General features: G+C 41.2%; 1 protein-coding gene across 2 annotated transcripts in view; it reads left to right on the top strand.

The window, feature by feature from the left end:
- Positions 1 to 14,555, top strand: part of GRIN2A (glutamate ionotropic receptor NMDA type subunit 2A) — a 438,976-nt gene that overhangs the window by 387,256 nt on the left and 37,165 nt on the right. For both annotated transcript variants that reach the window (XM_035266897.3, XM_054242570.2), the window contains exon 12: positions 10,341 to 10,528. In XM_035266897.3, the coding sequence (XP_035122788.2) occupies positions 10,341 to 10,528 (188 nt within the window). The remainder of the gene's footprint in view (positions 1 to 10,340; positions 10,529 to 14,555) is intronic.

The raw sequence follows: 14,555 nt of genomic DNA, 5'->3' as shown, positions 1-14,555 counted from the left end.
TTGCATTTATTAATATGTCCACACATAAGAATAAAATCTCATTCTGTGGAATGCTATCAGACTCTATGGGATATGTCACAGTTTGAGTTTCAGCGAACAATATGTTATGGAGAGCTTTCCATTTTTTTGCCTTCATTCTCTTTGACTGCTGGAAAGAATTCTATGATATGCATACATCAGAGGGTCTTTTTAATGCATTTTCTTCTTACTAGACTTTTTGAGGGGTAGGATGAGGGCTTTCAGTCATATGGCTCTGTTAAGGATCTTAAGGGAATCCTCTGTGTACTTCTACAAGTGGTTATTTAGGGATGAAAGCAGGATATAGAATTTCCAGGTGCAAGTGTTTATATTGTCTTGAAGCCTTCAAACTTACATAGTCAATTTATTTGATTTGCTTATTCATATATTTTCAAAATAGCCTCTTAGTGCAGAGTGGATTTTGGAGTAAGAGATTCCTACTTTAACATTCTCTGTCTAATACCAGCTGTGTAACCTTTGGCAAATTAAATAACCTCTCTGAGCCTGTTTCCCACATGTGTACAATCCTATTTTCTGGATTTCCTCTGAGAAGTAACTAAGTTGACTTATGGAAGTACCCTGCATTCTACCTAACACATAATAGCATTTTCACAAATCTCGATATTTTTCTGAATGTCTCTTTCATTCTCATGTTTTCTGGCCCCTGAAAGTCCCTGTCTTTCAGTCTTTGTGTGTGACAAGTTCCATGGTGTCATTGTCACTACTAACAGTATGATGGGGTGCTTAAAGGCTAGGCATCCTGGATTTGAATTCCCATTCCAGTAACATCCAGTGTTGGGATCTTGGACAAGTTAATTAACATCTTAGACTCCAGTTTTCCACTTTTATAAGATTTTATACTAATTGTGCTGCCTTCTCTTAGAAGTGTACTGTAAAGATTAAGTGAGATATTCAGGCAGAGTGCAGTGTCCAGCACATAGTAAATGTTCAAGAAAAGTCTGAACAAAGAAAACCTTTTTGAGCCTTTTATATCTTTATAGTATAATAATAATCCTATGCTTCATGAAATCTGCAGCAGAATGGTTAGCTCTGACCTCAACCCTTGAAAAGTGAAATCTAAGAAGCTCTGTAAGGAGTAACATTCCACAAAAAAACAATACTGTTCCTATGTCAGAACATGAGTTGTGATGAAGAAAAAAACAGCATTTGCATAGTGCTTTGCAATTCACCAAATTTATAGCTGTTAATTCATTCAACCAGTGCACAAACATAGGAGAGAGATTATGTTTTCTTTCCTGTCAGATGGGGAAATCAAGGCTTAGAGAAATATTTAGACTTTCCCCACTTTCCACAAAGTGTGCAGAGCCAATTCATTCCAGCTGAGGCCTTGCACTGGGGGAGTCCTACAATGGTGTCCTGAAGGCACAATGCTTTGGTGAGTGACAGACCAGTCTGGAAACATTGACTCTGTGGAACACCTTGGGCAGAGATCTCTGGGCCTCAGTGTCCTCATCTGAAAAATGAAGAAATTGGATTACATACTCCCTCAACTCCTTGTACATAGTCAGTTTGAGTCCAATGTTAAATTTAACAGAAACAATGTACTTATAGCTAGATAGGTTTGCACTATCATTTCAATCCTTCCCTATCTTTGAAATTAGCAGCCAATAGACAATTGGGTACATTCCATCTCTTGGGTATGCTCTCTCTCTCTCTCTCTCTCTCTCTCTCTCTCTCTCTCTCTCTCTCTCTCTCTCTCTCTCTCTCTCTCCCCCCCACTCTCCCTCCCCACCCATCTCTCTCTCTCTCTCTCCCCCATCTCTCTCTCTTCCTGTCTCTCTCTCTCTCTCTCTCTCTCTCTCTCTCTCTCTCTCTCTCTCTCTCTCTCTCTCTCCCTGTATTTGTCCATTTTCACACTGCTGATAAAGACATGCCTGAGACTGGGTAATTTATAAGGAAAAAGAGGTTTAATGGACTCACAATTCCATGTGGCTGGGGAGGCCTCACAATCATGGCAAAAGGCAAAAGCCATGTCTTACATGGTGACAGGCAAGAGAGAATGAGAACCCAAGTGAAAAGGGGAAACCCCTTCTAAAACCATCAGATCTCATGAGACTTATTCACTACCATAAGAACTGTATGGAGGAAACTGCCCCAGTGATTCTGTTATCTCCCACTGGGTTTCTCCCACAACACATGGGAATTACGGGAGCTACAATTCAAGATAAGATTTGGGTGGGGACACAGCCAGACCATTTCATTCTCCTTCACACTCCCTCCCCATCACCTTCTTCTATCCTCTTTCTCTCTTCCCCACATTTTCTCTTAGTTTCTTGCTATTAATAGATCTCATTTTTTATTATCTCACTCTCTGTACCTTACTACTATCTCTTTCTATTTTTCTGTTTCCATTCCTCACTTTCTCTTTCTCATCTTTTCTTCTTTCTCTCTTTCTGTCACTGTCTTCCTGTTTTGCTTGGTACCTCCTTCCATCTGAATCTCTTCTTCCTCCCTCTTTCTCTTTCTCCCTTCTGTCCTTTCCCCTTCTCTGCTTCTCTCTGCCTCTGTCTTACAAAATCACTCAGGATTTTTTCTCAGCTAAAAAACTAAATATTAATTATTCATCTTTTTTGCCCAATTTACAGTGAATATTATTGGATAGAAATAACCCAAACAAATAAACTGACAAGAGCTAAAAAGCACACAGGGTGAAATTTGTTATTGACTAAAAGTCCATAGATGACTCAAATCTTCTTAGCTAATTTTGGATCTCTGTACAATTTTGACCCAGGAGAATTGGATTTAGTGGAAATAATAACCACAAAAGAAAACTTAACATGGCAGAAGTTATAAATTAGTAAAATTTGTTGTGGTCCAAATGCTGATCGATGAAGCAAATATTTATAAAATTTAAACAGAGAAGAATTGACCCCAGTAAAAATGTTTCCAAAGAAAATTGGAAACAATTTAACTATGCTATGCAAGACATCGATTGAGGAATTAAATTAGCTTAATGGAGTTTGCTTTGAAAAATGCTTCCTTAGTGAAAATTCATCAATGTCGGTATAACTCTGACTTTAGAGATTCTAGGCCATTTTCCCAAAGCCAATTTTCAACCTCTGATGGCAGATTGCCTGTGTGTCGATTGAATGTCTCTTGCCCAAGAAAACCGTTTCAAAGCTTGTCATGCCTCAGTGGTACCATTTTTGGGGATGATGAATGCCCTTCCCTGACCAATAGCTCTGAGTCTGGGTACCCAGTGGTGATCCACACCTCTACTGCTTCTCTGCATAATGATACTACCACTGCCAGACAATCTCCTAAATTCCACCAGAATCTGCAATGACAAACAAAACACCTTCACTTCCATCTTAATGCATCCAACAGCCAGCCCTGTAATAAGGTATTATTTCCCATCTTACAGATGAGAAAACTGAAGCTCAGAGAGGTCCCATGACCAGGTTTCACTCATGGAGCTGGTGAAGGTGCATCTGAATTGTGTTCCCTATTCCAGTTTCCCAGATATGCCAACTGGCCTCATGTGCTAATATGTTTCTCTTTCTGGCAAGGGTTTGGTTTGACCTGAAAAAAATACATTCAGTTATCATCAAAGAGATGTTTTAATTTTCAGTAACACACACACACACACACGTGCACACTCTGGTTTCATTAATTCATCAAAACAAGCAGTGTCTTGTTAAAGGCTTCTTGAATGTTAATGAATGAATAATTAACTTTAACTATATAATTAGCCTTTAAATGTGCTGAGACCCCCAGAGAGCATCTGCAAACATGCATAAGAAGATGATGAGCTAAAACTGGAAACTTTTGATTAGGAAATGTCAAGCCGCTTGACAATACAAGTTTCCATCCCTAAAGTGTCCATGCCTCGACTGTGGGGCAAGGTCTTCCCCAGAGTAGGGACAATTGGATTTGCCAACAAACAGTCTTAGGGCCAGGATTGGACTTTCAAGGCCATTGTGCAGGTATAAGAGAGACCCACTGACTAAAGGAATGGGGTCAGATCTACACACTTGTGAAAGCTGTAGCAGCTCTTGAGAGCTGTCAATAAGTCTGGCAGGAAACCACTAGGTTAAAGTAGCATGGGGCACATGTGACATCCCTCCTAACCTTGCTTCTTTGCTAATTTACAGAAAGGAGGTCTTATTTCCCCCTCTCATTCTGAATTACTGTCATTTCTAATCATTTGTGCTCTTCGAGGACTGCCGGTGATGGAGAAGGTAATGTCACCTGCACAGCCACTAAGATGCCTGGCAGGGGGTGAGCCTGTCATGCAGCCAGCATAGCATGTCATTGATCTGGGCTCCAGCACTGCTCCAGCCCTCATGGTGGGAAGCCAAGGCATCTTTGGTCTCTCACAGATATTGGAGAAGAGGAATTATTCCTCTCCAACATCCTCTATAGGGAGTGGAGGCAGAAAGGTGGCATGGACCCCAGTGTGTCAGATGGAATCTCTGTCCTCATCATGGGCAACATCCCACGGTTCTCAGCCATGACCTCTGAGCATCCTCCTCCCCAGTGGGAGAAGCACAACCCTGGTACCTGGGTAGGAACTGGGAACATGGCACAAGGGCAATTTCCTCTAGAAGAAAGGAAGAAAACACGTACTAAGCAGAGAAGAGTATCTGGGTTCCCTTAGCTGTGTGCTCTTCATTGGGCTTTCAGTTGGCTGCTCTTTGTTCTGAGGAACCAGCTCCTCAGTGCTGTTCCAAGCCAGTACTGCCAATACCAGGCTGCAGCCTAACATATCACTCTGCGTCCAGCAGTCACAGCTCAACCCTTCCAAATGCCATTGGTCCATATCGGACCAGTACTCTGACACCGTCTACTATGGAGATGAAGCACTTGAAATATGGCAGGCTTCTGTTTCATGTGGCCTTTTTCTCTTTCTTACCCTCCATCTTCAACAAGGGGTTATGGCCACCTACACCTAAATATCTTCCAAAGGACTAGAGTAGACTATGTTAGGGGCAAGAGAAGTTTTCTATGGAGGTAACTCCAGCCCCTTAGACAACTCTGAGGCTGTAGGGAATGAGAAAGATGAAGAGAAACAACCCACCATAATTATTGAAACTCTGGCTGCTCTGGCCCCCATCCTTGCCTCTTCTTTCCAAACATGTCTTATTTATAGCTAAAACCCCCAATCTGAATTTCCTAAGTCATAGACAGAGCTGCCTCCATTTATTTCACAAGTCTTATGGATAATATGGCTTTGTCACAGTGGTTATGTCAGGGACCTTTGGTGTCAGACTGTGTAGGTCCCAACGCCACTTTTGATACATACAGACCACTACCCAGTCTGTATGTGTCAAAAGTGGCGTTGGGACCTACTAATTTAGTCACCATTAAAGTGACTAAACTGAGTCACTGTAATGCTCAATGCCTCAGTTTCTCCATCGGACAATGGGCATAGCAGTAGTATGCCCATCCTTGCACAGGGAGAAGGAGCAAAATAATATATAATAATGTACATAAAGTATGCAGAACTAGATTTCTCCCATAGGGTCTATAAAATTGGTGAGCTCCTTTGCCGTAAAATCTGAATTTGATTAAATGCATTTGTGTGTTTTGAGCATTTGTTATGTTCTGAGCATTGCACACATACTTTACTTATATAATATCACTTTATTCCCAACAGTCCTGTAAGGGCAGATATTGTTGGCTCTATTTTTCAGAGAAAACTGAGGCTCAGTGCTTTGCCCAAAGTCCCCAATGACAAATCTCAGAGATTTAGGGGATATTTTTTCTTTTTAACAATAGGAACAATTATTTTTTCTGAGAGAAAACAGATCAAAAGTAGACTTTTGGGGTCAGAGCAAGAAGGGAGACCCAGAGTCCTGCTCCCTAAGCCTTCTCCTTGCTCACCACAAGAGAGTCAGGGCTGTACAGTCCACTGCAATAGCCCATAGGCACATGGGACCCCTATATGAAAATCTAAATTAATGAATTTAAATGAAATTTACAACTCAGTTGCACTAACCATATTTCAAGTCCTCAATATCCATAGTAGACAGCGTCAGAGCATTTCCAGCATTGCAGAAAGTTCTATTGGACAGTGTTGTCCTAGAGGGTTTTATAGTATAGAGTCTGGAAATATCACCAATGAGGCCCAGGCTGCCTTAGCCTCTCAGAACCTTGTCTGTTCATAGACAGATTAGGAAAGTAATAATTAATAATAGTAATATCTTGCTATTGAACCGATGGGAGGCCCCGGTGGGATGATGTCTGTAAAGTGTTAGGTATTATTTTGTAAAGCACTTTGCAAACAATGGCCATCCCTGTTTTTAAAAGTGATTCTTAATGATTCCATTTGTTATTGTTTTAATTAATAGTTTGTTCCTGCATCAGTTTCCTAAGGATAATGGTCTGCAGCTCCATTCATGTCTCTGCAAAGGGCATGATCTTGTTCTTTTTTATGGCTACATCGTATTCCATGGTGTCTATGTACCACATTTTCTTTATCCAGTCTGTCCCTGCTGGGCATTTAGGTTAATGCAATGTATTTGCTATTGTTAATAGTGCTACAGTGACCATATAGGTGCACGTATCTTTATAATAGAATGATTTACATTCCTTTGGGTATATAAGCAATGGGATTTCTGGGTCAAATGGCATTTTTGTCTTTAGGTCTTTGAGGAATCACTATACTGCTGTCCACAATGATTGCACAAATCTATACTCCCATCAACAGTGTGTAGTTGTTTCTTTTTCTCCACAATCTTGCCAGCATCTGTTATTTTTTGACTTTTTAATAATAGCCATTCTGACTGGTATGAGATGGTATCTTAGACAATGACCATCTCTCTGAGAGGGGACCGTGTATGCCTCAGGATGTTTTTAAACATGCAGATGTCTGTAGCCATTGTGTGTAGGCCCCAGCTCTCTAGAATCTAGAAACCAGTTCATGTGGCCCTAAGGTTTCCTTTCTGTGTTATCTTCACTTTGGTTCTGACATGGCCCTAAGATGACAGTCAGACCATGGGGAACTGGCTCATCTGTGCCCCTCCATGGGTAGAAACCTCTGGGAGCATGACCACCAGCCCACCCCAGTCATGCCAATGTGTCATTGCTTTGGTCAGAGTCAACCACATCTTTTGCAGCTGTCCTGTGACTTTCCAGCACTGTGCTTTTACAAACTTCGTTCCCAAAGAAAACTTTCTTTTTTCCCCTTGTACTTATATGGCTGTTTGTTGCTCAGCTCAAAAAGACCTGTCATGAAATATAGTACTGATCAGCTGTTTATGCCTGCCCACAAAATGCCAACTTAAACTGCTTCTGGACAACTCTCTTATGGTTGCTAGGTACATGTTTAGATTTCCAACCTAGCAGCACCTTTGTGCACATTGGCTTAGCAGAGTGGGAGAAGGTTTCACCCCATGAATTCCAACAGAAGGCCTTAATGTCTGAATGTGCCTATGTGTACATGTGTGTATGCTTATGTTTATTTTTTGAGGAATAGAGAGACAAGAGTTGGGTGGGACTTAGAAAGTCTAAATAAAACCAAGTTTCTATATCTCCATAGCAACTTAGATATTGGAAGTATTGACGTTGCAAGCATCACAGCTTTATCAAGGGACCAACACTATCCATGGCCCTAAGTCCTCAGGATACATATGTTATCCAGAGTTTCAATTTCCCTATGAATAGCCACAGAAGGTGACTATTGGCTCACAGAATCTTAGAATGCCACAGCTGAACAATTAACTCAGCAAGACCACAATGACTACCTCCTCTCACAGAGGAGAAACCAGAAATCCAAAAGGAGAAAGTGACTTTCCTGAGCTTGCACCATCATTCTAGCCTAGACTAGAATTCAGATCCCTTCTAACTACTACTTCAGTATTCCTGTAACACACCCTACTCCCATGATACATACACAATTTACTTTTGACCTTGTATAACTCTCCATCCCATATTTCTGCAGATCTCAGTACAACAGTATTGCTGGCTGTTCCTTTCGACTTACTGTCATTAAGCCAAGCTCTAGGTTACAGATGACAGCTCTAGGTTGCCATCACTCTTGCCTATCAATGCCCAGTTCTTTTCTTCTCCTGGATCTGATTGGCTTTAAATACTCTCAGAGCTTAAAACCAAATCTCTGATCCTGGCCGCCTTGAGATCAAAGCCTCAGAGTCTTTCTGTGGATGAGACAAGCCCTATAGTTTTGTACCACCTCAAGCCATTATAGAAACAAAAATATTAAAATTAAGAACACGGCTGTAAACCTACCACACAGTTTTGTTCCCATAGGGAGTCTTTCAGCAGCTGTCTCTGAAAGGATGCAGCATTTCACATCCTCTCTTTGCCATTTTTATTTTTCTTTGCTTCATTGTTTTATGTTTTCTTGTTAAAGAAAGAAAGGCAATAAAGTTGAGAAAGTGTCATGAAGTTGAGTCATCTCCAATTTTGTTTTCTTACCCATTTAAGAGTTGAGACATTCATCCCTGCATTCCACAGTGATCAGTTCAGCCTTGTTAAATAACTTTAACATTTAGAAACAATATGCAGGCACACTGATAGGGATCTAATAATAATAAGTAGCACCTGTAATCCCAGCACATTGGGAAGCTGAGGTAGGCGGATCACTTGAGGTCAGGAGTTTGAGAACAGCCTGGCCAACATGGTGAAACCCCAACTCTACTAAAAATATAAAAATTAGCCAGGAGTGGTTGTGGGTGCCTGTAATCCCAGCTATTTTGGAAGCTGGGGCACAGAAATTATTTGAATCCTGGAGGTGGAGGTTGCAGTGAGCTGAGATTGCACCACTGCATTCCAGCCTGGGTGACAGAGTGAGACTCCATATGAAAATAATAATAACAACAACTAATAATATTTAGGCACAGTTGTGCCATTGGAGAGATTACCTGATGCTTGTTTTCTGGGGTGTGCACAGGATTTCTAAGGCGATGATAACGTTCCACATTTTGAACTACATAGTGACTTCAATAATATATACATGCATAAAATGTCATCAAGCATTTTATTGCACATACGGTATACCTCAATAAAAATAAATAAATAAGTAAAAGAATTAAATGTGCTATGTTTATTGATATGGAAATACACTCCCTAGCTATGGAATGAGAAAAGATAGCTATTTGTGAAATAGTTTGTGTGATATAATAACATTTTCAGGTTTAAAACAAGGGTTGGCAAACTGCAGCCCATAGACCAATCTGTTTTTCTAAATAACATTTTCTTGGAACAGAGCAAAGTTCATTTGTTTACACATTCTCTATGGCTGCTTTGATGCTATGTATTGGTTTCCTAGGGCATCCATAACAAAGGAATGCAACCTGAGTGACTTGAACAACAGAGTGGCTCTCTCATAGCTGTGGAGGCTGGATGTCCAAAAGCAGGGCATCTCCAGGACCACACTCCTGCTGAAGGCTCCAGGGAGGGATCTATTCCCAGCCTCTCTCCTGGCTTTCGGTAGTTCCTTGGCTTGTAACAGCATAACTCCAGTATTCATATGGTGTTCTCCCTGTGTGCCTGTCTGTGTCCAGATTTCTCCTATTTATAAGGACAGCAGCCACAGTAGATTAGGAGTTCATCCTACTTCAGTATGAATTTTGGGGGTGGACATGGTCCAGCCATAACACCCTGCAACAGTAGAGTTTAATAGCTGCAACAGAGACTACACGGCCCACGATAGTAAAAAGCCTAAACTATTTATTATCTTGTCTTTATAGAAAAAAGTTTGCCAATCTCTGGTGTGTGTGTATGCATGTTTGTGCATACTCATTAAAAAATGTGGAAGGCTACTCACTAACATGTTAACAAAAGTTGCATCTGAGTTATAGAATTATAGGTAGTTTTAAAATTATATTTTAATACTTTTCTATATTTGGATTTTCTTTAAATTCTGCAATACTTTCTGTATGATAAATAAGCAGCACACATATTTCTTTTGGGAGAAAAAAATATCATTCCTATTTAGTTCCTATCCCCTTCATACACACTACCACCAAATTCTTCTGCCCCTTAGTGGTTTATTTTGTTCTTATGCAAACCGTTCTAAATAGGCCACTGTTCTCCACCATTGGGAGTGTTAAGGACAAACACTTAGCAAACCAGCAAACTCGACTGTTTACTCACTTGGGTATATGGATCCTTCATGTCTTTATTTAGCTGCCTGTTGTAAGTTGGAGAGAAAAGGTTCTGGCTTTTATCTCCTCATTAAAAATAGATCCTTTTATGACGAGGGGATGGAGAGGCCATGAGTCATCATTGCCAGCATGAAAGAAAGTGTGTGATGCTTTCTAGATCAGGCCTCAGGAGCTGGGCCTTGAGGTGGTACCTGTCCACCCCTATGACACCCTGGTTTCTTGTCATTTCAGGAAGCTGGATGCTTTCATCTACGATGCTGCAGTCTTGAATTACAAGGCTGGGAGGGATGAAGGCTGCAAGCTAGTGACCATCGGGAGTGGGTACATCTTTGCCACCACCGGTTATGGAATTGCCCTTCAGAAAGGCTCTCCTTGGAAGAGACAGATCGACCTGGCCTTGCTTCAGTTTGTGGGTGATGGTAAGACCCCGGGTGACCCCTTTCTTTAGGGGGACTCAAGACCCTCACATTCGCTCTGTTTGCTCTTGGACTTCCCAGTGGATCTTTGCATGATGAGTTTGCTCCCTAAAAATATTTACTGAGTGCCTGTCACAGGAAACCATGGTTCTTTAGGTTGCTTATAATGGAAAGCAATTCTAGATAACTAAATTTAACAAATAAAAGTATTCTAAGGATCCAGTCTCTCTCAGGGGACTTAGGAAAGAGTTAAATAGGTTTAGAAAAAGGAGCCAGGAAAGTCCTGGTGTCTTAAGTTAGAGTTCATAGGCCTTCTCTCTAGGGCAGTGGTTCTCAAAGGGTTCTCAAAGGGCAATTTTGGCCCTCAGGTGACATGTGGCAATGTCTGAAGACACATTCAGTGATCACTACTGGGAATCTGCTTGCTACTGGGATCTGATGGGTAGAGACCAGGGATAGAAGATGCGGGAAAACACCTTACAGGACCCAGGACAGCTCCTCACATCACAAAACACAGATTTATCCAACTCCACGTGTTGGTAGGCTGTGGTTGAGAGACCCAGCTGCACAAAATTATATAACTAGGCTGTAATCAGTCCCCATCTCACTCCAGAGAAAGGATTTCTGATGCATTTTGAGGTCAAAGACTCTTTCCTAGACTCACCAAGGGTGACTCAGGGTGGAGTTATGTTGTACCAACAAGGTAGCTCATGTTCTTATCCCATGGAGAAATGAAAGAAAGGCAATCTCTATTACAGTCTGATGAGATTCTGGCATTTATGCAACTACACAGCCACTTGGGCCGGCTGTGTCACCAGAAGCATTTCCTCCTGTCTGCCCTTTCTACTTTATAGCTAGCGATCTCACTATAGCCCGGAATTTCCTGGCATGGCCTTTAGAGGCTGACCATGGTTTGGAATGGCAGGTTGTTTTCCTTTTAATTACTAACACTGAGGAAATGGGAATAGAAAAGTCAGCTCAGATAGCAGGTTAACACCAAAAATTAGCTCAGTATGAGGAGGATAGGAAGGCTCAGGCCATAGCGCAGAAGCCCCATTCAAATAGGTGGGTCTATATTCAGAGATGGTTACAGAATGTGCTATGCCTGGCTAGAGGTGGGAGAAAAAAATCTAGTTACCGCTACAGTGAAATGCAATATCAAAATAGGCAGAGATTAGTTAGTGCACAGGGTTGGTATGAATTTGAATGAAGTGCATAATTCTTATGTGGCTTCTTATCTTCTTTTTATTCACAGAATTAAACCCTAAATTCTCACAGTGCCATCAAGCATTTTAAATGTGTTTTATATTTAATTCCCAAATAAGAACATCTGAATCTTTGAACTCCCCATAGGGCATTTATACCTTTCTCAGATCACTGGCCATGTTCTCTGCTGTGTAATAATGATTTGTGGCTGTGTTGGTCAGCTTTTGCTGCAAAATCTTAGAGGCACAAAACAATAAGCATTTGTTTTGCTTATGGTAGTGCATGTTGAGTGGACAAGCTCTGCCTCAGTCTGGGGTAGGGATAGTGCCTCTGCTTACTGCTAGAAGTGCATGAATCAGCGGTGTGGCCTCTGCTCCACATGTGTTTATTCTGTGTCTCAGTCTGAAAGGGTAGCAGCTACCTGGGGAAGCTCTTTTCCTGGCTATGTCAGAAGCACAGAAAGGAATACCTAACTGCACATGCTCATTTCAAGCCACTGCTTGGTCATGTTCATGTCTGCTAACATCCATCGGTTCAAAGCAAGTCAGGTGGCCAAGTTCATGGTGAAGGGATTGCAGATATACTATACCTTTCATGAGATAGGTTTTGAAGTTTTATGGCAAAGGTGTGAATACTGAGAATACCCTGAAGAATTGGAGCCCAATGTTTTGCCTATCACAGAGCTGGCTAGGACCTACAAGGGGTGAACTACTCAGTAAACAGGAGTCTTATTTCCAGCATTAACACAACAAAATGCTGAACATTGCAGGTAATTGGTCAATGAAGGGTTGAATGAATAAATACATGTATGGATGAATGGTTGATGTTAAGATGTATTTCATTTGGCAGGAAGCTTTTAAATGTGATAGGCATCTGTCAAATACGTGAGTTCTAACTCTAGCCCCACCTACCATTGGTGTTACTCTCAAAACATCTATTGTAAAACAGCTAACATATTTAGGGACTCGGATATATCAATCATCATACTGGATGCATTACATATGTTCCTCAATGATATTTCAATCATCATACTGGATGCATTACATATGTTCCTCAATGTAACCTTCCTAACCTTATGAGGTCAAATGTTGCTTATTCCCACTTTTCAGAGGAGGCAATTGAATCTCACAGGGCAAGTCCCTCAGCTGGTAAGTGGCAAAGATTCTACTTCAGGGACATTACTCTGGAAGGGGGCCAATTAGGGAAGAGTGTTATTATATTTAATTCTCTAAGATATCTATCAAAGATGATTAATTAAACTCAAGATTTATAAATCCTTTAGGAAGTAGTAATTTAGTATACATCTGAACAAAGTCTACTGTCCCACTTAAAATACTTCTATGAAAGAAGTGATCTTTCTTAGCCTCAGTTTACTCATCTGTAAAAGGGTACAGAAATATTTACCTAATGAGGTTGGTGTGAAGATGAAATGAGAGAATACATGTAAAGTGCCTCGCTTAGGCTGGACACATTGGCTTATGCCTGTAATCCCAGCACTTTGGGAGGCCAAAGCAGAAGGATCATGAGGTAAAGAGATTGAGACCATCCTAGCCAACATGGGGTGAAACCCCATCTCTACTAAAAAAAATAGAAAATTGAGCTGAGCGTGGTGGCGCACGCCTGTAGTCCCAGCTAATCAATAGGCTGAGGCAGGAGAATCACTTAAACCTGGGAAGTGGAGGTTGCAGTGAGCTGAGATTGCTCCACTGCACTCTAGCCTGGCGACAGAGCGAGACTCCATTTCAAAAAAAAAAGTGCATCACTTAGTATAGACCCTGGAACATACAAGTGGTTCAATAAATGTTAGTCATCACTATCATGGTTACAGAAAAGGGGTCCTGATCCAGACCTCAAGAGAGGGTTCTTGGATCTTGCACAAGAAAGAATTCAGGGCAGATCCATGGAGTGAAGTCAAAGCAAGTTCATTAAGAAAGTGAAGGAAGAAAAGAATGACTGCTTTATAGATAGAGCAGCCTCAAGGGCTGCTGGTTACCCATTTTATGGTTATTTCTTGATGACATGCTAAACAAGTGCCCCTTTTTAGACAATATTGGGTAACTTTCTGATATTGCCATGGTATCTTTAAACTATCATGGCGCTGGTGGGAGTGTAGCAGTGCGGACGACCAGAGGTCAGTCTCCTGGCCATCTTGTTTTTGGTGGGCTTTGGCCAGCTTTACTGCAACCTGTTTTATCAGCAAGGTCTTTATGACCTGTTTCTTGTGTTCTTTTATTTCATCCCATGACTTAGAATGCCTTGACCATCTGGGAATGCAGCCCAGTAGGTCTCAGCCTCATTTTACCCAGCTCTTATTTAAGATGGAGTTGCCCTGATTCACACACCTCTGGCATCATCACTATCATTAAAATCATCATCATCACCACCATCACCATCATCATCACAATCAATCATGATCATCATCATCATCATCATCATCATCATCATCAACATGACCAACGCCATCATTCTCATTAAGACCATCATCACCACCATCATCATGGCCATCACCACGACCCTCCTCGCCCCTTCATCCTTCTCTTTCTCATTATCATCATAGTTGCCTGTGCACAACTCTAGTATCAAATACAACTTCTTTAGTGTTGCATTGGCAATAATATAGTCAAGTTAGTAACACAGAAAGAACTTTTGTTGTGCTAAAGAGAAAAGGTCTTCTTTGCATCAAATAAAAATGAACAGTAAAAGCATTTAGATAGGCCAGGGGTTTGTTCATATACTTATAGAACATCTAGGTTCTCATAGATATTTTCTGTTCTGGCTCATTGCCTTCCTGCTCAGACTGTTGGGTTTAGGAAATATGTCTTTT

The sequence above is a fragment of the Callithrix jacchus genome, chromosome 12 (genome assembly GCF_049354715.1).
Source record: "Callithrix jacchus isolate 240 chromosome 12, calJac240_pri, whole genome shotgun sequence".
Classification (NCBI taxonomy): domain Eukaryota; kingdom Metazoa; phylum Chordata; class Mammalia; order Primates; family Cebidae; genus Callithrix; species Callithrix jacchus.
This window is presented reverse-complemented; position numbering and strand designations above follow the sequence as displayed.